Source organism: Cucurbita pepo, chromosome LG02, assembly GCF_002806865.2.
Source record: "Cucurbita pepo subsp. pepo cultivar mu-cu-16 chromosome LG02, ASM280686v2, whole genome shotgun sequence".
NCBI lineage: Eukaryota > Viridiplantae > Streptophyta > Magnoliopsida > Cucurbitales > Cucurbitaceae > Cucurbita > Cucurbita pepo.
In genome coordinates, this window is record NC_036639.1 from 12,537,876 (window position 1) to 12,561,436 (window position 23,561).

At 36.3% G+C, this 23,561-nt stretch overlaps 5 protein-coding genes across 6 annotated transcripts; 1 reads left to right on the forward strand and 4 right to left on the reverse strand.

Annotated features, from left to right (window-relative positions):
- Window positions 1–69: 69 nt before the first annotated feature.
- On the reverse strand, window positions 70–5,768 carry LOC111788563 (protein PTST, chloroplastic). 2 transcript variants are annotated; one of them, XM_023668933.1, is made up of 9 exons: window positions 5,617–5,768; window positions 4,703–4,737; window positions 4,081–4,381; window positions 2,963–3,052; window positions 2,075–2,143; window positions 1,865–1,970; window positions 1,607–1,695; window positions 727–839; window positions 70–324 (listed from the first exon to the last, which is right to left on the reverse strand). In XM_023668933.1, exons 2-9 carry the CDS (start codon window positions 4,720–4,722, stop codon window positions 222–224), a joined length of 891 nt encoding a protein of 296 aa, XP_023524701.1. In that variant the 5' UTR covers window positions 4,723–4,737; window positions 5,617–5,768; the 3' UTR covers window positions 70–221. The 2 variants fall into 2 exon arrangements, with proteins under 2 accessions (XP_023524701.1, XP_023524702.1); XM_023668934.1 differs by having other exon boundaries at window positions 4,703–4,766; window positions 5,617–5,765.
- A 3,260-nt stretch (window positions 5,769–9,028) lies between these two features.
- On the forward strand, window positions 9,029–9,764 carry LOC111788567 (protein C2-DOMAIN ABA-RELATED 3-like). Its single transcript, XM_023668937.1, has 3 exons — window positions 9,029–9,142; window positions 9,236–9,331; window positions 9,430–9,764. The coding sequence occupies exons 1-3, from the start codon at window positions 9,032–9,034 to the stop codon at window positions 9,718–9,720; spliced, it is 498 nt and encodes a 165-aa protein (XP_023524705.1). The 5' UTR covers window positions 9,029–9,031; the 3' UTR covers window positions 9,721–9,764.
- Window positions 9,765–11,126: 1,362 nt separating this feature from the next.
- LOC111788564 (probable calcium-binding protein CML23) lies at window positions 11,127–12,138 on the reverse strand. The gene has a single exon (XM_023668935.1). The coding sequence runs from the start codon at window positions 11,956–11,958 to the stop codon at window positions 11,470–11,472; it is 489 nt and encodes a 162-aa protein (XP_023524703.1). The 5' UTR covers window positions 11,959–12,138; the 3' UTR covers window positions 11,127–11,469.
- Window positions 12,139–13,761: 1,623 nt separating this feature from the next.
- On the reverse strand, window positions 13,762–14,502 carry LOC111788565 (MLP-like protein 34). Its single transcript, XM_023668936.1, has 2 exons — window positions 14,277–14,502; window positions 13,762–14,197 (listed from the first exon to the last, which is right to left on the reverse strand). The coding sequence occupies exons 1-2, from the start codon at window positions 14,461–14,463 to the stop codon at window positions 13,926–13,928; spliced, it is 459 nt and encodes a 152-aa protein (XP_023524704.1). The 5' UTR covers window positions 14,464–14,502; the 3' UTR covers window positions 13,762–13,925.
- A 6,120-nt stretch (window positions 14,503–20,622) lies between these two features.
- On the reverse strand, window positions 20,623–21,302 carry LOC111787834 (MLP-like protein 34). The gene is made up of 2 exons (XM_023667893.1): window positions 21,106–21,302; window positions 20,623–20,995 (listed from the first exon to the last, which is right to left on the reverse strand). Exons 1-2 carry the CDS (start codon window positions 21,290–21,292, stop codon window positions 20,706–20,708), a joined length of 477 nt encoding a protein of 158 aa, XP_023523661.1. The 5' UTR covers window positions 21,293–21,302; the 3' UTR covers window positions 20,623–20,705.
- Window positions 21,303–23,561: the final 2,259 nt, after the last annotated feature.

A 23,561-nucleotide genomic window follows, 5' to 3' on the forward strand; every position in this document is an offset into this window, starting at 1 on the left:
GATAATCGCATTGATCATGTCGTTTCATATGAACTAAAGAAATTAAATACTTAAAAATCATTCTCTAAGTTTAACTCTTGATAATATCTCATGGTTTTTTATTTCATAATCATGAAAAAAGTTGGTTAAAGGAGCAAGACCTTCATTGAAGTGCATGATATGTTGTAACCTTTATTTAAGTACACATGATTATATGATTTATGAGTCTTTTGACGTCAGAACTATTCCACAACTAGCAGGTTATTTTCCATCAAGCCTTCGCCAACGGTGGGAAATTCTGGTGATAGATGCCACTCTCCATCCACTAAGAACTTGATTTCGTACCTTCAAACATAATACACATGATGGGTTACTCTAAGTAAAATTACAAGCTTTAAGAAGCGTTACGTAAGCTTTAAACTTGCAATTTTGTATCCAATGAGTCTATGAACTTTTAAAGTTGTGTTTGTTTAGTCTCTAAACGTTAAGAATTCTCAATCTCATGCCTAACAAGTCTTGAGCCTATTCGACAATTTTTTTTTTTTTTTTAAGTTCAAGTACTTCTTAGGACATAAACCTAAGAGTTCAAAGAGTACACTTATAATCTAACCGTTAATTGATGACTCCCATGGTCGATCAATTTATATAAATACTGGTCATAAAACTAATCAAATTATTAATAAATTAACAAGATTTTCTATAAAATAATGAAAGAGAGGTGAGAAAGGCAGTGAAGAAGAACTATACCTTCCAGGTCTAAGCCTTAAAGTTGTTGAGAACTTAGAGTAAGCACCGGTGTATTCAGGTGATAAGTCCTCCCCAACACTCCAGCCATCAAAAGTTCCCATAACTTGCACACTCTATTCAAAGACGATGATAAAATAATTAGAATGAAGGCAATAATGGTAAGTGGAAGAACAGATTTAAACATCTTAGCTTCTGGGATAGGTGAATATAACTAGTTGAGTCCTACTTAATTGCAACGAATAAGAATATTATCAGGGCATTGAGAATATATTAGCAATTAGTTAGTGTAATAGCTCAAGCCCACCGCTAACAAATATTGTCCGTTTTGGCCCGTTACGTATTGTCGTCAGTCTCACAGTTTTAAAACACATCTACTATGGAGAGGGTCTAGCCCTACTCCGACCAGTGTCTCGCACCATCTGGTGACTGACTCTGATACCATTTGAATACCCCAATCTCACCACTAGCGGATATTGTCCTCTTTAGGTTTTCCCTTTCGTAGTTCCCTCAAGGTTTTTAAAATGTCTCCTAGAGAGAGGTTTTCACACTATTATAAAGAATGCTTCGTTCTCCTCCTCAATAGATGTGGGATCTCATAGTTTATACTGGAGTAAACTCAATAGAAAGACTCTGAGTACCTCGAATCACACATAGAGTTACCGTAGTTATTTTATCTTTTATTATGAAAACTATTGGAAGGCTTTCTTGTAACCTTCATTAGCCTGGCCTTTTTCATTTTTCATTTTATTTTTAATATTTCATTTTCCTAATGAAATTGATGCTTTTTATTAAAAGGAAACAATCAATGTTAGAATATAGAAAGCAAGTTTCCTTTCAGATAGGAAGAAAGTTTAAACAAATGAGAATTTTCTGTTCTTACCTCAGCCATTCCATACCAGAATAGTGGAACTTCTTTTGATTGCACCAAATCCACATCCTTTATTTGATTCTCTATCTTTTTATGAACAGCTTTTAAAGAAAGAACAGTCCAGAAAAATAATCACTAGTCAACATATGTTTTTGAGTAATGATGAAAAACTTTCATCGAGGGCAGCACACGTCATTTCACACACAAGTGCAGAAAGAAGGTAATAAAACTCATTAACGCTGAAATTAAAGCTTTGAATCTTCATTATACCTTTTAGTTTTGTGAGAAGGTGAGATTGAATGTATTTCCCATTAATCTTTCTCGTACCTTCTGGAATACCAGATTGTGCTATTTCTTCTGCTAGTTTGATCAAACCCTTTTCATAATAATACATACATGAAAGAAGATTACAACTTCTATGATTATTGTCTGACTAAACAAATTCTAGGGGGCTATAAATTGGTTAGAAAGAAGCCTAACCTCAACTTCGTGGTCCAAGACAGCAAGTTCGGTCTTAAAGTTAACTAAATCATTGTCCTGTACACGCAGCTGAGAAGATAAAACTATTATTAGACTTTCCGTTCCCTCGCTGATACCCAATATTTTAGCTACACTAAAATTTCAATATCCCTCAATACTATATCTTACCAGAATCAAGGAAATAAGAAAACCCCAACTATCTCAAATTCCCCAAGAGTCGACATAAAATTTACCGTACGTATATGTATTCTTTTTTTATAATAAAAGGCATTTTGTAACCGCCCAAGCCCAAGCCCAAGTCCACCCCTAGCAGATATTGTCCTCTTTAGGCTTTTCCTTCCAGGCTTCCCCTCAAAATTTTAAAACGCATCTACTAGGGAGAGGTTTCCACACCCTTATAAGGAATGTTTCATTCTCCTCTCCAACCGATGTGGGATCTCACACATTTTCTTGGGGAATTTGGCTAGAAAGAATAGAGAGCATTACTACAAAGGATAGATAGATATTGTAGCTCTCTTCAGGATCCTATTTTGTTCTGTTTTTAAAAAAAGAAGAAGCATAAGGATCTTACTAGTGAGATATAAAGTGCCACCAATATAACTTGATTGAAAAGCTTAAATTATTGCAGACATTAATCAGACAAATACTGTCCATAGATGAGGAACTAAACGTTAACTTGGTCGTAGTTTTACTTTTAGAATTTTGATTCTGGTTTTGTAGTTAATCTGCACAATCTATCTAAAACCAGTACAAGAGAAGATATAGTCAACATAAAAAATGATCACCAAAATAAATAATAATAGAAAAATGATCATGAATCTGTGTAATGAAAGGTAAAAATTTTCTATAACATACTTGTAACATAAAAAATTTCATGTGTCTTTACACCTGTCGTTTGAGAAGTCGGTTCTGTTGATTAGCATGACTGAGCCTTTTCACAAGCCTCTCTCTTTCTGAATTAGCCAACAATGCATTTAGCTGTAGTCAATTAAGACCAATTCAGCTCTTGGACAGATAGAAAAGTGGATATCATGCTTTCTGAAAAGAAACATTACAGAATAGAAGGAAAATAGCCTCAGCATTAGATAAATGCCCAATGCAATTTTGTTTGCTTTATTACACACCTTTCAGAATGTAGGTAGGTGGCCAAAAGTTTGAACCCATCATCTCATATTGATAGTGAATTTTCACTTTTTTATGAGAACTTATTGGCTATTTTCACGCATTTATTTGTTGAGCTTGTAGGAATGGAGCATTTAAGAGTAAATAAGAGAATTTGAAGAAAAAAAAAAGTGTGAAAAAGGTGTAATTGGGCAGAAGTTTGAAAATTGAAGAAAAAAGGGAAGAAATCAAGCCACAAGAACCGAGAGAGCAGTAATTGCTGTGGTAGTTGAGTAATCTAAAAAAAAAACAATCCTAAGGACGGCATCCATAATTTTATTACACTATATTAAAACTTGACCTGTAAACTTGAGATAAAGAAAATTGCGCAATACAAATCCTTCCCCAATATGTACCCTAGTGTCACTAACATTCTTGAAACATTGCCAAAAACACCATCTAAATTCCTAAGCCATGGCAACCCTTTTGATTTTCTTTTACCTCCATTTTCCAATGTGTATGATTAATGAAAGTACCATTCCCAACTTTTTTTTTAAAGATACTTGTGGAAATCATGTAAGCCTGACAAGAATCACTAACTCTTCAAACTTACAAACAGGCAAAGATACATCAATACCCAAACACCATTAAACTCCATCAGAAAGTCGACACCAAGGATAGAACTAATTTAAAGCTATAATAAATTATGGAAAAAGGGGGCACTCTAAGTTTTGATGATGAAAGCAAAAAATTTCTAAGAAAGATTCTGGGGCAACAGTTGAAGGAGAAACAATAAGAAATAGGTAGTAACTGATTCCATTCTATGTTATTTAGCAGACTATAAATGGAGTATCCATCATTCTTAATCATGAAAGCATTAAATTCTGAACTTAGTCTCCACTTACCTGCTCGCTGCTAAGGGGTTCAGCCAAAAGTTCCTCTGCACTTTCAATCTCCTCTACATCTAGGGAAAGATCTTTTGATTGCATTGAAGATTCCTCAGAAGTGACAGGCAATGAATGTCTTCTTTGAATCCAATAACTCTGAGGACGTGTCATCACAGAAGGTTCACAAGAATGGATCAACATGCCAGAACCCATCCTAAAGCTCCGGGTTGTAATATTGCATGAAGGGCTATTCAAGTTTTCCCTCTTTAACTTTCTTGCAATCTTGAAACTCAGTAAAACTTGCTTTTCCAGACAACTCCTAACCAAGATCGTAACATAAGTAATAATGGCATCAGGTTCGCAAAAAGTCTCAAACATAGTGAACATAATGATTTGATGCTCATGATTATAGACATAACAGAGAACTTCATTAATCACATCCATATTCAAAGACCAAACTAAAACATTTGCAGGGGGGTGGATACATAACATGCTTCAGGTCTTAGATATAGAGATAATCAACAAACTTTTGTGGAAGGTGCACAAAAATTAGAGTCAGCAGTCTATAATTGAAGGCCAAGTGAACAAGATACTAAGAAGTTCATAACAATAATTTTCTTAGATAGAAAATAATCTGTACCTTGGGGCATAAATCTCCATATCGGTAGGCTCCTCCTACCAATGAAGAATATGAAGATCAGAAACTATCAAAGGAAATATGAAAATTCTAATGTAAACATACCACTAGCCATAGAAAGAATAGCAAGGCTAAAACAGAGTTCCTCAAAAGAATATTCGACTCATTGCCAAAAAATGATGGAAGCCATATGTATTTAGCCCTCTTCTCTAGTGTTTTTATAACAGGAAATGAAACTTATAATCAAAATAATGAAAATTCAGCAAAAGACTTGAAGAGAATCACCATCGAGAAGCCTTTATTCTTGTGGATTCAAACCGTTCAAACAAAGGAATGTACTGTTCTTTGAAAAATTCTCCAATTCCTTTCAATTATAAAAGAATTTTAACCCCAATTACAATTAATCCATATTCAATTGTAAAAGAATCCAAGTTCAGTACACTTAACTGACTAAAACTATCTAGTTAAACCACTACTACATAACTAAACTAGCTAAAAGCTAACTTAAGGTCAACAAGCTTGATCAACATCCAAATATCAATAATCTGGCCCTACCATTTCTAATCACTCACTAAATCAAATGTATTCACAATATTTTGTTTCTTGAACACAAAGAAAACTGGAGACATATATCAGCATTCACCTATACAAGATAATCAGAGTAATCCTCATCAAATTATTAAAAAGAAAAAAGAAAACCAGCATTTTCACAAATTATACTACTCCAAAACGACGATTAAACCCATTTCCAAAGCATCCAAATACGTTTACACACTGATTAATCGCCATTTCTTTCATCATCTCATTTATTTCATTTCCGTGTGTAGCAAAGCTAAGAGCCACGAAAGAAATTTACTATTCGCAGAACGAAACGAATGGCAATGAGCGGGAAAAGAAATTGGAATCATCAAACTCACCCAACGCTTGCAGTTCCGTGGGTGTAGGGCCGGAATTGAATCCTAATTGAAGCTTTTGATGATCCAGTGGCTATGGCTTCCAAGAAGCTCTTGTAATCTTTCGGAAACGAAACTCTACACCGTGTCTAAAATGAATTGTATCGCCAAGAGTTTCGGATGACCTTAATAAATAAAAGTTTAATTAATAAAATTTGTATAAAAATCCTTTTTCAACTTTAAAAAAAAAAAAATCTAAAAAATAATAAAATACATTCAAAACTTTTCAAAATTTCATTAATATCCTTCAACTTTAATCCCGAGCATATTTTTATTTATTTTTTTTTGTAATTTTGTAGCCCTAAGTTTCATTTAGGCTCAATTGTGACGACATATTATAGGCATTTTGACTCTGCATTTAGCCAAATTATGTCTTTGTTCTTCAAAACTCGACCGCGTTCTAAATGCATTTGAATCAATTTTATAACTTCTACACAAAAACGATAAAACTTGACAAATTTTTACAAAATAGTTTTTTTTTTTTTTTTTTACTTTCCTCCCCTCACGATTTTAAACACGGTCTAAAACATCACCCTCTGACCATTGAGCTTGGTTTCTAGGGTTAGTGATCGTTATCACTCATCTGCATCAACAACTGTAAAACAATTATTTTTGTGCAACGGGAATTTCTTAAAAAATATATTTTTTTTTTTACACGTTTTTGCTCACTTTTCTCAAATCATGATATCTAAGTTTGATTTTTAGGCCTAAATGGTCAATATCACCCGTCACAACTCCAAAACGATCATTTTTTACTATTTAAATGGTAAAAAAAAAATGCTTCAAAATAAAATTACTCAGCGTCTCCATTAAAAGAGAAAATTTTGAGACTTATAGATAATTTTTACATCGAACCCGACTTCAATTAAGTTTACAATTATTTTTATTTAAAAATTCGATCAATTTTTTGGAATCTTCAACACATCATAGTTTTTTTCTTTTTTTAATTTATTAGCACACAACCGGAAGTTTGATGGTGATCGTGCTCAAATTAGACCTATTAAAGATATCCAGTTGCACCTATTGATTCGATACTACTAACGACTTAATTTGATGCCCGAACGGATATTGAAAGTCAAAATAACCACAAAACAACAATAATTACATAATTTGTAGAAGCCAAACCATAAACAAAGTAAAATGATCGGATACATTCAAACGACACAAGTATTAGACGAACACGACTCTCCATAATGGTATGACATTATCCACTTTGAACATAAGCTCCCATGGCTTTGCTTTAGGTTTCCCAGAAGACCTCGTACCAATGGAAATAGTATTCCTCATTTATAATCACACGATCTTCTACTAAATTAACCAATGTAGAACTTACGGCCAATAATATTCAACAACAGGTAGTAGATAACGAAATAACCCGCTTCAAATTACTAGGGTCCGGTGGATTATGGGCGGATGCGGTTGTATGTGCCAGGATGTTCTCCCGTATAGGTCCTAGGGTTCGGGTAAAGACAGCTAGCTCTACCCGGCCGATCGCATACTGGTCTGTTCTCATTTCCAGTCCGCCCAGAGATCCTACTTACATCAACGAAAGCAAGGCTTAGAAAATCTGAGCCGTCAACGTCGTCATCTCCGACAAGGCACTCCTCGGTGCGACGGTCGCACCACGTCGATGGAGCACCGGCGTCGGTTTCGTTGCCGAAGTTCGAACGACTTAGAGAAGCAGCATTGCCGTTGCTTGCAGCCAGTGTCAAGACTACGATCGCTGCCACCGCCGCCATCATCGCCGCCGCCGCCATTGCAAGAAGATTAGGAGGAGGAGGAGGAGGAGGAGAAGAAGAAAACTGGGATAAAAATTCTGTGGCTACGTCTCCATTTATTCGGAATGAGGTGTTTTTTATTTATTTATTAATTTAAATATTTTATAGATATTTCATAAATAAATATTAATTTTGAAAAGTAAATTTTTTAATTTTTAAAACTTGCAAAATATACAAAAAGCACATAAAAAAGCATATTTACCATTAATTTATTTAAAAACAAACAAATAACGATACTAAATTAAATATTATCGAATAAGGTTTAAAATATAATAAATTTTAAAATTGTGATATTTTAATAAATAATAATAATAATAATAATAAAAGGACCCACGTAAGCCTTCGCTACCTTGCCGACACTTTGATGATAAGAAAAGGGACCAATTTGTAATTTTAATATTTTTAATCGAGTTTTTCTAATTTAATAAAAATTTATTTATTGGGTGACATACATTTTTATGTAACAAATTTAACTAATAATGTGATTATTTTAATTAATTTTTTTTCTTAATTTTTTTAAATGTTATCTCTTAATTATTTTTTAAAATGTTATATTGTTTCATTGAATATTGAATAATTTATTAAGTTTATTTGCATTATTCAACCCGTGAGGCCTATCTCAATCAATTAGATGGGCCCCACCATGAACAATTTCATTTCAAAATAATATTAAATAAAATCTCGTGATCGTTGTTGGTATAATTTACCACGAGTTTTTTGTCTCGTGGGTTAAACTTTGATAACGCTTTAGTAATCGTCTTGTAGATTAATGTCATCTTACACTTTTAAGTGAAATGATGAAGTCATAGTATAGATGAAGTGGCTTTGATAAGATAAAGAATCACTACAAGGGAAGTAAGATTTGAATTACCTTGTTCATCGAATATCTCAAAGATCGATCATGTCTAGCTTGAATGATTCTTGTTGATCAAATATCTCAACGCAAGAAATGAGAGATTGACGACAAGTCAACATATAGTAGGTTATTGCATACCATAATAATAATGAGAGATTGACGACAAGTCAACATCTTACCTTAAATGATTCTTGTTGATCAAATATTATTATTTTTTTTTATAATATATATGTATATATATATAGTAGGTTATTGCATACCATAATAAGATTTTATAATATTTTATATTCATTACGACACGTTGTATTAAAATGAGAGATTGACGACAAGTCAACATTTCAAGTTGAATATTAACACGAACATAACTTAAGAGTTAAGAAAATTAACACGAAACCTAACAAGTAAGAAAATGACTCGATTAAGATTCGATTTTGAAACTTACCATGTTCCAATAATACCACGGTAACTCTCGCTGCTAAACCCAAAAACTTAAACTAATTAATTAATTATATATATATTTTTAATATCAGACAAGCGTGAAATCTAATTCTAACTCGACTCATAAAAATATTAGACTCTCGTTATAAAAATCAAATATTTAAATCTTCATTTGACGGTCGAAAAAATATAAAATACAAATTTAAATGAGCCAAATTAAGAAATTGATAGCCCACAGAAAAAGAGGGTCACAAATCTCTATATTATTTATTGTTAGAGGTTAAGAAGAACCATTGAGGTTTGAAAGATGGAGAATTGGATGGGACTACTTAGAATTCATGTGTGTAGAGGAATCAATCTTGCTATAAGAGATGTTTATAGCAGTGATCCTTATGTTATTTTGAAGATGGGCAAATTGGTCTTTTCTCCTTTTTCGATCGGTCTATTTGTTCGATTACATTTACAGTTTTGAGTATTTTTTGTTAAATTTGAATTTTCGTGCATACTACAGAAGTTGAAGACTCGAGCTGTGAAGCAAAATACTAACCCGCAGTGGAACGAAGATCTAACTCTATCAATCGAAGATCCAAATCTTCCGATCACCATGGCAAGAAATACATTGCCCAACTTTTTTTTTTTTTTTTTTCACATGTACTCTATGAAATGATGGTTTGATAACGTTGTTGTTTTGATTCATTTGTACAGTTTGTATACGATAAGGACCGGTTCTCACTAGATGATAAGATGGGCGATGCGGAGATCGATGCTCGTCCGTTCGTGGAAGTTGTTAAGATGAAACTAAACAACCTTTCAAATGGAACCATCGTAAGAACGATTCAACCAAGTAAGAGCAATTGTTTGTCGGAAGAAAGTTACATCGTTTGGGAAAATGGAGAAGTTACTCAAAAAATGTTTGTAAGGCTAAGAAATGTGGAATGTGGGGAAGTTGAGCTGCAATTGAAATGGATTGGTATTCCTGGTTCTACACGGTTATAGACCTAAAATAAATAATAATAATATTAAGTTATATTTCTCTTCGATGTTTGGAGTGAGAGTTTGAATGGTTGAAGTTACACCGTTCGATCTTTGTTTGATTGAGTGAGTTCTTTAAAATATTTGTGAGACTTCCATATTGTTTAGGGAGGAGAATGAAATACTCTTTATAATGGTGTGGAAACCTTATCCTAGTAGACGTGTTTTAAAGCCTTGAGAGAAAGTCCGAAAAGGAAAAGCCTAGAGAAGACAATTTTTTTTCTTCATCGTCTATCTTTCTAAACATGAAATACGAGTCTGCAACCTCAACCCCAATTTCTAAAATTGGGAAGAATGGGAACACGAGTCTGCAACCTTCGCACAGAGAGTTTGCCCCCTCGGATACGTTTGCCATATATCAGGGTGGAAGATGGAATTGAAGCGGTTGGCTGCAGTGCCTAATGCAAGCCTTCTCCACGCGGAATTCATATTTGAGTAGAACTTGAGAGAGATTCCAATTCGTTGTCCTGGGGTGTTGGTAGTTGCCCATCTATCTCTCTTCCACCCTTTCCCCCACACAATTTCAAGGGTGAAGGTGAATTTCTTGATTGTTTGTTAAAAAAAATGCAGAATTGTCAGCTAGCTCTTTCCCTTTTCCGACTCACTCGTTATGCAAGTAAGCAGTGGTTCAAGCTACATTGCTTTTGCATCAATTCCTTCTCTGTTTCGGGTCTCACTCCCACTTATTCCTACCATTGAAACCCCAATTTTGCATCAATAGGAGTCTCTTGCTTGTTTTAACTCATTGTTTATATATATATATATATATATATATATATATATTCTTGACAACCTATAGAGTAATCAAATAATAATTTTAATTATTGAAAACAAAGAAACATTAGTGACAACTAGAAAGGTGGGATTGGGCCTCGAGAAAGAAGCAAGCACGCAAAGGGAGCTTAAAAGGCAAGGTACATGCCCTACCCTCTATGCCTCACTCATGCTTTAACCTAACGACGAAGCAATGTCCCTATCACCGCTCCCACAAACCGCCGATGTCCAAACAACCCTCCGTGTTCGCCTCATAGCAACACCGCCTCCACAATTACCTCTCAAGAACTTTGACCATACTTCCCCCGTGGTTCAACAGTAGTCTTGTCTTTTCTTTATCTAATTTATAATCATTCAAGATCTGTGAGATTCAACTTTTTCATCATAAAAATTCTACGTGTTCGAGAAATTTGAAAGATTAAAAACAAAATTCAGAATAACTGAAACGATTCGGGAATAGAGGTATATACTTGCTTAGTCTATCACGCAAGGAATTTTCATCGCTAAATTTTGAATTACATGCCAATTTGATGCAAATTTTGAAACTATTTCCAAATCATTGCTAGAAATCAATCCAACCAGCACAAACAGCATTCAATTCTTCAATAGCTTCATCAAATTTCGGATTCTAAAAATTACTGCGAGAACTTTGAATTCATCCTTATCAGAAACAGAGCATCTCAATCAATCAGAGACAGATATTAACTGATTTTTTTCTTTTTTTAAGAACTAGAGGATCTCTGATTAAGATCTAGAATCGGATAATTTGTTTTTTAGTACCCTAATCGGTTACAGATGGCAAGAGGATGATCGAGATAAGCCAGATAGATATAGAATCACAAACTGTACACTAACAAGCGACTGAGAGTACCAGATTTTGCTTCAAAATTCTAAACTATTTTGATTTCATTCTGAAACTACCTCTACCAACGAAGACGACTATGAGCGAGTCATCATCTTCTTGAACTCCTCGAAATTTACATGGCCGTCACCGTCAACATCGACGGAGCTGATCATCCGGCAACAATCTTTGAGGCTACATTTTTCACCAAGGCGCTTGAGAACAGAGTGCAACTCCTTGGCCGAGATTAGGCCGTTCTTATCGACATCGTACAGATCAAAAGCGTCTTGCAGATCTTTGCTACCTCCGCCAGTAGAAGAAGAGTTCTGATGAAACTCGGCGAACTCATCTAGGTCGATGAATCCATTACCGTCCTTGTCAATCTCCGACATAATGCGGCGGATCTCATCATCGGAGATCTTACCGCCAAGTTCCCCAAGGGCGGCAGCGAGCTCCTTGATGGAAATCTTGCCATCGCCGTTCTTATCAAACTTCTTGAAGACCATGATAACCTCGTCCATGGAGCCCAACGCTCCTCCAGGATTTGGGGAGCTTGGATTTGAAACCGACGTCTTCGCCATAGGCATAAAAGCTTCGCGAAGGATCAAACAGATCAAATTTGAATTGAGAGAGAGAAAAACAAAATTCAAAACAAAATTCAAAACAAAAACACTTTTCCGATTTTCTTCCTTCCCGATCGAGAGATTTGCTAGAGATATATATAGAGAGAGGGAATCGAAACCTTCCACGCGGTTTCCTCGCGCTATTGCAGGCGGTGATCGGGTAAGTGGCAGTGTACGAATGTTAGAGTATTAACTACTATTTATTTCTTATTATTATTTTTCCAACCGTTATTAGTTATTTTAAAATTTTAGTGGAAAAAACTTAATTTTTATCAATATTTTTCGTTAAAATAAATAAAAATAATAAAAATGGATAAAATATATATAGCAATTTATTTTGTTAAAATTAATTATGGGTCAATTTTATTTATTTATAGGTACAATGTTCTCGATAGCTCAATCACATTAACTGTGTTAGCTTTCACAAGAATCTAACGTGCATATAAGATTTATATTAATTGATATTGAATAATAACAATGTATTAACTAATATGTTCGAGAGATAAATAAATTTTAAATAACGGATAAAATTAAATTACGAACCAATCCAACCAAACTTTAAAATACTGGAGCCACAAAAAATTAGGGCATTAAATTTACCACTTATTATTATATATTTATTTAATAGGTTTATTATTATTTTTTTTTTTTCTACAATGATTTAGACTCAACGTTGATCCACAACCATTAAAATTCTGCCACGTTGCGAGAGTGAGATCCGCAAGACATTGGTCACAAATTAAGTAAGTGGCAGGCCGGGCAGGTCATTGAGCTGCCCTTTTCAAAATCAAGTTTCCGTGGTCCTGAGTGCACCTGATTGTGACCTTTTTCCCGCGTGAATTAAATTAATGCTATTTCGGAAAGTTTTTATTTTCTCCTTTTTCGAAAAAATTGCTTCAATAAATTTTAAAATTAATGCAGTATAGAAAATTTAATAAATTTATGCTAAATTATATAAAATACTTATAAATTATAAATTTGTATGATATTCACCAAATATTAAAAACTACTTATATGGTAATTTTGTAATATTTTTTAAATCATAAGTTTTTTTTTTTTTTTTTTTTAATTGAGATATTTTCCAGGCACTTAAGCAATAAATTTATATCTGTATTTAATAGTAATTATTATGAAATTGAAATTTCACAACAAAATATTATTAAATGTGGTCGTGTGTGAAGCAATTTTCTAGGAAGAGGTTTTCATTGTTTCTTTTCCTTATCCAATGGACGTGGGATCTCACAATCCACCTTTTCGCGTAGAAGTTTCCACACCCTTATAAAAAAATGTTCCGTTCTTCTCTCTAACCGACATGGGATCTCACAATTCACCCCTTTTGTAGTCTAGCGTCCTCAATGCCGCTCATTCCCCTCTCGAATCGATATGGGGTCTGTTGAACACAACTTTATGTGGGAAACAATCGCACATTTTATTAAAATCAATCAAGAAGAGATTTACAAAACACTCTGTAGAAACTACTACTGTGATTGTGATTTCTTGTGATAATGAACTAAGTAGGATGGAGAGATATTTATACCCGTTCATTTATTCCTAAAATCCCTAAATCATTTTTCTAAATTTATTTCTAAAATCCTAAATCCTAAATATGATCCGCAACCCGCATTTCAAACGGGCGCAATTCACCCCGTTTTAAAATACGATTGTTTTGTTTTTTTAAAGAAAAAAAAATGTAAAAAGTAGTATCGAACCCTTTTAAATTTAATTTTCAAAAATTGAAAGTCAAATAGTTATTAAACAAGACCATAATCGCTAAAAACATGTTTTTGTTCTTAGACTTCAACTAAAAAGTCAAATATTTATGGAAAGTCAAAGTAAAATGCATAACAATAAATAGAGATACATAGAGATGGGGAAGCAATCAACAATGGCTCCCTTTATTCATAGCACAATGCCAATGGCCTTGTTGTTCATCAGTTAACAGCAAGGTAAGCATCAAGTCCAATTGAGATCTTAGAAACAAATTCCAGGTAAGCTTCAGGGGACGGGATGTTCTCGTTGGCTTTCTCGAACTCGAACGACCAATTCACGATGGCACCTCCGTTTTCTACGTCGTCGTAGGCTCGGAACTTCGACCTTAATAAGGTGTATTGGCTCAATATGTCTCCTTCAACAGCTTCGTACGTGATCGACTTGTTTTCTTCATCGACATCGGCCACTTTTGCCTTCATTTTAGCCGGCCCAACTAACCGAACGAAGAAACAAACGAGTATTTATAAGCTTAATTTTCAAAAACAAAAACACAAAAGCGAACGAAGTCGTACCAATGTCGTAAGACCAGTGCATGAGGGAGCCAGGAGTGAAGTCATTTCCTTCAAGGAACTCAAAGCTGTGGAGATTCTTAGAGAATATTTGAGGCAAATGGTGCATTTTGTGCCTAAAGAAAGCATAGAATTTGTCAGCTGAAGATTGTATTTTAACATCAGCAGAGACTTGGGAAATTTGAGCCATTTTGTAATGAAAATATGCATTTTGGAGAAGCCAAATTGGAGAGCTTATATGGAAGCTCTTAGAATCTCGCAACTTGTTTATGTGACCACTTCAAATTCTTCATCTTTAGTTTCTATGGTTCTTATAATCTTTTGTAGCATAAAAAAAATATAAAAAAAGTTAGGCATCTTTCCATTTTTGTAAAAGAAAGCTAGAAGAGAATCTCGGTTCTCGTGTTCGTAGAACTCGGGAGAGATTTAACTATTCCAAATTTGCTATTTTAGAGTACTCGTCGAGATAAGTTGGGTACGTGTTAAGCAAATAAACATCTTTTATCAATAGTGCCCATGACAGTCCAATGGAAACACAACTTATTTTATATTTTATTTCAAACAAATTCAATATCTCACTCAACTTTAAAAATATAAAAAAAAAAAATACGCATTCTCGTGTACGGCCTGCAAGAATATGGAGTCCCCACATTGGAGAGTGTGGAAACCTTTCTCGTAGGTTTGAGCTGTTACAAATGGTATAAGAACTTGTCATCAGTCGGGGCTCAATTCCCACATTAGAGAGTGTGGAAACCTTTTAGCAGTGGGTTGGGTATAAGTACCGGTCTCGGAACAGAACTCGGGACCGACTGTATCTGACCCATTTGCAACTTCAGCTGGTGGGGCTGATGAATATGACCTCTACAACTAGTTTGTCATTAAGGTTCCAACCCCATTTATGTTTAGACTCAGTAGTATGATATTACTTGTTTAACTGCTTCCTATGGATCTGCTTTTGGTTGGACATTCCTAAATCTAAACATTGATATGAGTTTATAAGTGAGGAATACTATTTTTATTGATATGAGGTGTTCCGAGGAAGTCCAAAACAAGCTCAGGAGAGCTTATGTTTTTCAAAGTGGACAATATGATACCATTGTGGAGAGTCGTGATTCCTGACAGTAGGGCCCCAAAGGTAGATCCTCCATCTATCTCTCTTCCACCCTTTCTCGAGATACTTTCTCGCTAATGAAAGCCTTCATCTAGTTTCATTTTCTATACCCTGTCCTCCCCTTCGTATCTATTCATCGCTATCCATTTTACTCGGATATTTATTAACTTTGGAAATTTGTTTGATTCTACAAGTTGAAGAATACCGTGTGAATTACTGGGAACATTGTCTCATTAACTGCGTTAGCTTCCACGGAAATCTTCGAGATAGCAGATCGAGTATTTAGATCTTAAGAAATGAATGCGTAAAAAATTTATATTAATTGATATCAAATAATAATTCAACGTATTAACTAATATGTTCGAGAGATAAATAAAATTCAAATAACCGATAAAATCAAATCACGAACCAACCCAACGAAACCGCATAATACGAGTCACAAAAATTAGGGCATTAAGTTTACCACTTATTATTATATATTTATTTGATAGGTTTTTTTTATTTATTTAAATGATTTAGACTCAAAGTTGATCCACAACCATTAAAATTATGCCACGTCACATTGGAGGGTGAGATCCATAAGACATTGTTCACAAATTAAGTGGCAGGCCGGGCAGGTCATTGGCTGCCCTTTTCAAAATCAAGTTTCCGTGGTCCTGAGCGCACTTGATTGTGACCTTTTTCCCGCGTGAATTAAATTAATGCTGTTTCCGAAAAAATTGATTCAATAAATTTTAAAATTATAAAAAATTTAATAAATTTATACTAAATTATACAAAATACGTATAAATTATAAAATTTTAATGATATTTACAAAATATTTAATACCTCGTAAAAAAAATAAAAGTTTAAAAAGTTTAAAAAATATATTTTTTAAAAATATTAAAAATGATTTTTATTTAAATTCAAGTATTTTCTAGGCACCTAGCAATAAATTTATATCTATAGTAATTATTATGAAATTGAAGTCTCACAAAAAAAAAAAAAAGGAATTATTATTTAATTTGGTCGAGCGTATTCGTAAATATTTTATTTTTTAAAATATTATCTAAGATTTTTAATTGATTAGTCGTACAGATGTAAGATCTTACAATTTACCCTCTACTAGCTGAGATTTCCACACCCTTAAAATAATGTTTCGTTTCATTCTCGAATGAATGTGGGACCTCACAATTCACCTCTTTTGGGACCCAGTGTCTTGTTGCCACTCGTTCCTCTCTTGATCTAAAGTGGGATTTCAGAATCTCTTTGAGACTGAGCATCCTTACTAGCACTCGTTTCTGTCAAATTGATGTGAGATTTCGAACGAGACTATAATTAATAAAACTTATTTTTATTCTTGGAATTCAACTAAAAACTTCAAACATTTCTGGAAGGTGAAAGGAAACATGCACAACAATACATAGATATATGCATAGACATGGGGAAGAGCAATGAGTGTGACCAACAATTGCTCCCTTTATTCAACATAGCACACACCAAAGGCCTGGTTTATCAGTGGACAGCAAGGTAAGCATCAACTCCAGTTGAGATCTTAGAAGAAAAATCCAGGTAAGTTTTTGGGGGCGGGATGTTCTCGTTGGCCTTCTCGTACTCGATCGACCAATTCACGGTGGCGCCTCCGTTTTGTCCGTCGTTGATGGCTCGAAACTTCGACCTGAATAACTTATATTGGTTCAGTATGTCTCCTCTTATGGTTTTGCTCAGGATTTTCCCAAAAGGCCTCGTACCAATGAAGTTTATTTATAAACACATGATCATTCCCTCAATTAGCTAATGTGCGACTCCCTCCCAACAACAGCCCTAGCTACCACTAATAGATATTATCCACTTTGGTATGTTACGTATTATTGTCAGTCTCACGGTTTAAAAATGTGTCTGTTAGGGAGAGGTTTTCCATATCTTTATAACGAATGTTTTGTTCTCCTCTCCAACTGATATGGTATCTCACGCTCCACCCCCTTGGGCTAGTGTCCTCATTGGCACACTGCCTCATGTCTGGCTTTGATACCATTTATAACAACCCAAGCCCACCACTAACCGATATTGTCCATTTTGACCCATTACGTATCGTCATTAGCCTCACGATTTTAAAACACATCGGTTAGGGAGAGGTTTTCCACACTCTTGTAAAGAATGATTTGTTTTCCTCTCCAACGAATGTGGAATCTCAGATGTGACCACTCCCGATTCTTCATCTTTAGTTTCTCTTGTTCTTAAAGCATNAAAAAAAAAAAAAAAAAAAAAAAAAAGTTAGGCATCTTCCTTTTCATAAGACGGAAAGCGCTTTGTAAAAGAAAGCTATTAAGAGGATAGAAGAGAATCCCAACCAGACGCAGTTTAAAAACATATTTTTCCCTACCAGACGCAGTTTAAAAACCATGAGAGGAAGCCCGAAAGATAAAGTTTCGAGAAAAACATACTTTTCGTTCGTATTCAAGGAAAAGAAATCCCATTATGTTTTTAAAAATTTCGAGACTAAAATAGAAACTAAAATGAAACTAAACGGTAACGTAGATAGTCTCTAACCGAAACGGTATTTGAACTGTAAAACGCTGTCGGGAGAGAAACTTTCGTCTTTCACAAGCTGAATGCTGCTGTAATACTCGGGGAAAATATGGACCAAATCCACCATATGGTTCCTGATGAAGCCATAGAACTTCTCAGGTGGAGACTTCATCAGAGCAACCTCTACCCTAAAAATGGCCCAAACTGGTCAACTAAATCTGTGCCACTTCCTTCCAAATGACCCCTAAAAAAATGGTAATCTATTACAGTGTATGTGTATGTCAAATAGTCAAAAGAAAATATTCAACCAACGAAGTAAAAACGTGTAAAAGCTAAAAAACCGCAGGCTTTTATTTAACCGTTTCCACACTCTCCAATGTAGTGATTGAGCCCTCTTGGGGACCTGGCGTCCTCGCTGGCACACCGCTTGATGATTGATTGTGATACCATTTGTGACCTTCCAAGTCCACCGCTAACAGAGAGAGGTTTCCACACTCTCCAATGTGGGGATTGAGCCCCCTTGGGGACCCAACGTTCTTCTGGGCACACTGCTTGATGACGGATTCTGATACCATTTGTAACAGTCCAAGTCTACCGCTAACAGAGAGAGGTTTCCACACTCTCCAAATGTGGGGATTGAGCCCCCTTGTGAACCAAGCATTCTCGGGGGCACACCGTTCGATGACGGGTTGTGATACCATTTGTAATAGTTCAAGTCCACCGCTAACAGAGAGAGGTTTCCACACTCTCCAATGTGGGGATTGAGCCCCCTTAGGGACTCAGCATTCCCGCGGGGCACACCGCCCGACGCGGGTTCTGATACCATTTGTAACAGTCCAAGTCCACCATTAACAGAGAGAGGTTTCCACACTCTTCAAATATAGGGATTGAGCCCCTTGTGAACCAAGCGTTCTCACGAGCACACTGCCCGATGACAGGTTGTGATACCATTTGTAACAGTTCAAATCCACTACTAACAGAGAGAGGTTTCCACACTCTCCAATGTGGGGATTGAGTCTCCTTGGGACCCAGCATCCTCGCTAGCACACGCTCGATGGCTGGTTGTGATACTATATGTAACTGTCTAAGTCCACCACCAACAAAGAGAGGTTTCCACATTCTCCAATGTGGGGATTGAGCCCTCTTGGAGACCCAACGTTCTCGCGGGCACACCGACCGATAACAGGTTCTTATACCATTTGTAACAACCCAAGTCCACCGCTAACAGATATTGTCTGTTTTAGCCTGTTACGTATACCCGTCAGCTTCACGATTTTAAAACAAGTTGCTCGGGAGAGGTTTCCACATCTTTGTGAGGGCTATGCTTCATCCCCTCTCGAACTAAAGTGGGAGCTCTAAAATATAAGAAACACATAATAGCAAGAGTATTTTTTAAAATTTGTAAGTGAGATAGAATGTGTTTGAAATAGAATATGAAATCACTTTTGTTTTTGTTGTTGGATTGTTATGGGCACTGTTGAGTAATGGAGTTCGCACTCTTAAAAGATGTTTATTTGCTTACCATATTTCCCATTTTGTGGTATGAGTGTGGGTGGAGTTGTTTTAAAATGTTAAAATTTTGTCCGTTCTAGATTTGAAGAATTTTAAAATTTTGAGGTTGACGGCGATACATAACGAGCCAAAACGGACAATATCTACCAGGGGTGGACTTGGGCTGTTACAAATGGTATCTAAGCAAGACATCGGGTGTTGTGCCAACGAGGATGTTGGCCCCTAAAGGGGGTGGATTGTGAGATCCCACTGGTTGGAGAGGGGAACGAAGCATTCCCTATAATGAGCCAAAGCGGTGGACTCGAGCCAAAGCGGGTAATATCTACTAGCGGTGGACTCGAGCTGTTACAGATGGTATCAGAGCCATACATCGGGTGTTGTGCCAACAAGGATGCTGGCCCTTAAGGGGGAGGATTGTGAGATCCCACATTGGTTTGAGAGGGGAACAAAGCATTTCTTACAAGGGTGTAGAAACCTCTCCCTAGTAGACGTGTTTTAAAACCGTGAGGCTGACAGTGATACGTAACGAGCCGAAACGGACAATATTTACCCGTAGTGGACTTGGGCTGTTACAAATGATATCAAAGCAAGACATCGAGCGTTGTGTCAGCTAGGATACTATCCTCAGGGTGGATTGTGAGATCCCACTGGTTAGAGAGGGGAATGAAGCATTCCCTATAAGGGTGTGAAAACCTCTCCCTAGTAGACGCGTTTTAAGACCGTCAGGCTGACGCCGATACGTAACGAGCCAAAACAGGCAATATCTACTAGTAGTGGACTTGGGCTGTTACAGATGGTATCAAAGCCAGACATCAGGCGTTGTGCCAATAAGGACGCTGGTCCCCTAAGGGGGAGGATTGTGAGATCCCACATTAGTTGGAGAGGGAAACGAAACATTCCTTACAAGGGTGTGGAAATCTCTCTTTAGTATACGCATTTTAAAATCGTGAGGCTAACAACGAGACGTAACAAGCCAAAGTGGACAATATCTACTAGCGTTGGGTTTGGACTATTACAACACCTTTGTTAGCTATCGTAAGTGTGCCCGCAACCTACGAACAACATGCCTTCATCCATGTCGTTGCAACCATACGAATTTAGTTTTGGATCGAGTCACTACTTGTACGTCTCTATTTACATATCAGGATGAGATATTGTGATATTTTTTGAAGTTTATCTCGATAGAATCAACAACGTTGTAAAGATACGATGTTTTAATAGTTCATGCATAATTTCTTATTTAAGAACAAACCAAGTTGATACATAGCCAAGAGTTTAGCTCACTTGATTGTTTTAGAGTTTTAGTTCTTGTTCTTGGATAAGTAAGCATCAACGCCTTTGGAAACCTCAACAAACCATTCCAGGTAGCCTTGTGGCGCTCCCACATTTTCATTTGCCTTTTCAAACACAATGCTCCATTTTGCAAAGCTCCCACCTCCTCCTTTGCTTATCCCTCCATTAACAGCTTCAATTCTTAATTCAAACACTTTGTAATGCTTTAGAATATCTCCTTCAATAACTTTATAAACCAACGATTTCTTCACATCATCCACAGCTTTGATCTTTATATTTGCTGATAATAATTGACTGCCTGTTCGTTCGTTCGTTCGTTCGTTCGTATTCAAAGAAGAGAACCCGTTATGTTTTTAAAAGTTTCGAGGCTAAAATAGAAACTAAATAATAACGTAGATAGTTTCTTACCGAAGCGGTAATTGAACCGTATAACGCTGTCGGGAGAGTACTTTTCGCCTTCCACAAACTGAATGCTGCTGAAATACTGAGGGAACAGATCGATCAAATCCCCCACATGGTTCCTGTAGAAGCCATAGAACTTGTCAGGTGGAGACTTCACTGGAAACTTTGCCCAAATGCTATCAGTTTGGCTCATTTTGTTTTGAGGTGACAACAAGTTGAGGCTAATAGAAGTGTTTTATAGTGAATTTGGGTGATTATTTTAGGAATGATTTGAACTGCCACTCAATAATGTGGCCAACTTTTTAACATTTTTTAACACTGTTGTGGCAGGTCATGATGAACACTTTTTTTTGCCACTGAATGTATTTTAAATCAAGTTTATAGTGTTCTTATCTGTTGTAGATCTGCAAGTTGTGTAAAATAATGTAATTTGTTTGTTTGTTAGCTCAATCCAATCAACATTACCTCCCTGAAATGTTTGTTTGTTTATAATAGAGAAAGCCTCACAATTTTAAAGTGTGTCTGTCAGGGAGTAGTTTTCACATCCTTATAAGGAATGCTTCGTTCCCTCCAACAAAAAAGGTCTTCACTCTTTAATATGGGATCTTTTAATCCACCCTTTTCGAGACTCAATGTCCTTGTTGGCATACTGCCTCGATAACTAATGTGGGATCTCTCAATCCACCCTCTTGGGGACCTAATCTCCTCGCTGGCCACTGCCCCGATGACTTGGTTCTAATACCAATTCGACTCTAATGTGGGATCTCTCAATCCACCCCCTTAGGGATCCAATGTCCTCGTTGACACACTGTCGCGATGACTAATGTAGGATCTCTCATAGGGACTTAATGTCCTCGCTGGTCTACTGCCCCCATGACTTGGTTCTGATACTAATCCAACTCTAATGTGAGATCTCTCAATCCACCCCCTTAGGGACCCAACATCCTCGTTGGTATATTGTCGCGATGACTAATGTAGGATCTCTCAATCCACCCCTCTTGGGGACCTAACGTCTTCGTTGGTCCGCTGCCCCGATGACTTGGTTCTTATACCAATCCACTTCCCTTGAGGACCCAACATTTTTATTGGCACACTGCCTCGATGACTTGGTTGTGATACCATTTGTAATAGCCCAAGTTCACCGCTAACAAAAACCCGTTACGTATAGTCGTCAGCTTCACGGGTTTAAAATGAGTCTACTAGGGAGAGGTTTCCACACTCTTATAAAGGTTATGCTTCGTTCCCTTCTCCAACCAACAGGAGCTCTGAAATATGGAGAGGGGAACGAAGCATTCTTTATAAGGGTGTGGAAAACTCTTCCTAGTAGAAGCGTTTTAAAACCGTAGAGCTAACAACAATACGTAACAGGCTAAAAGGGACAATATCTACTAACAGTGGGCTTGGGTTGTTACAAGTGGTATCAGAGCCAGACAACGAGGACGTTGGCCCCTAGGAGGGTGGATTGTGAGGTCCCACATTAGTTGGAGAGGGGAACAAATCATTTTTTATAAGGGCGTGGAAACCTTTCCCTAGTAGCGCGTTTTAAAACCGTGAGGCCGACGACGATACGTAACAGGCCAAAACAAACAATATCTACTAGCGGTGGGCTCGGATTGTTACAGCACCTTTGTTAGCTATCGTAAGTACGCCCCGACGTAGGACAACATGCCTTTATACACGTCGTTGCAACCATACAAATTTAGTTTTGAATCGAGTCATTATTTCGTCTCTATTTACATATCATGATGGGATATGTGGTACAATATCGTGATATTCTTTAAAGTTTATCTCGATGCAATCAACAGTGTTGCAAAAATACGATTTGTTGTCCCGATATTTGAGTAAGATAGGAAGAAAAAAGACGTCTCTTTCAAGAACGAACAATCTCTTTCAATAAACCATAGAATTTCTCAGCAGAGACTGTACTTTAACATCAACAGAGACTTGGGAAACTTAGCCATTTTGTAATGAAAATATGGATTTATGAGAAGCCAAATTGGAGAGTTTATATGGAAGCTCTTAGAATCTCCCAACTTTAGTTTCAATGGTTCTTATTAATCTTTGGTAGCATAAAAAAAAAGTTAGGCATCTTGGAGAGTGACTGAGGTAGACTGTTTGTAAAAGAAAGCTATTAAGAGGATAAAAGAGAATCCCTAATCCCTAATGAGTTAGGTTCGTAGATCTCGGGAGAGGGGTGTTGGACGAGATAGGTTGGGTAGGGCCCCAAAAGTAGTTGGTTCGGCGTCGGTCGAGATATAGAGTCCCGCACAATTTTGAAGGTGAAGAGGAATTTTCGCTAGCTTTTTGTAACAGCCCAAACACATTGCTAGCCGATATTGTCATCTTTGAGCTTACTCATTATGCAAGCTAGCAGCGGTTCAATGCTCCTTCCCTGTTTCGGGTCTCACTTCCACCTATTCCTACCGTCGAACGATAAAGAGAATATAGTTCCTTGTTCATCC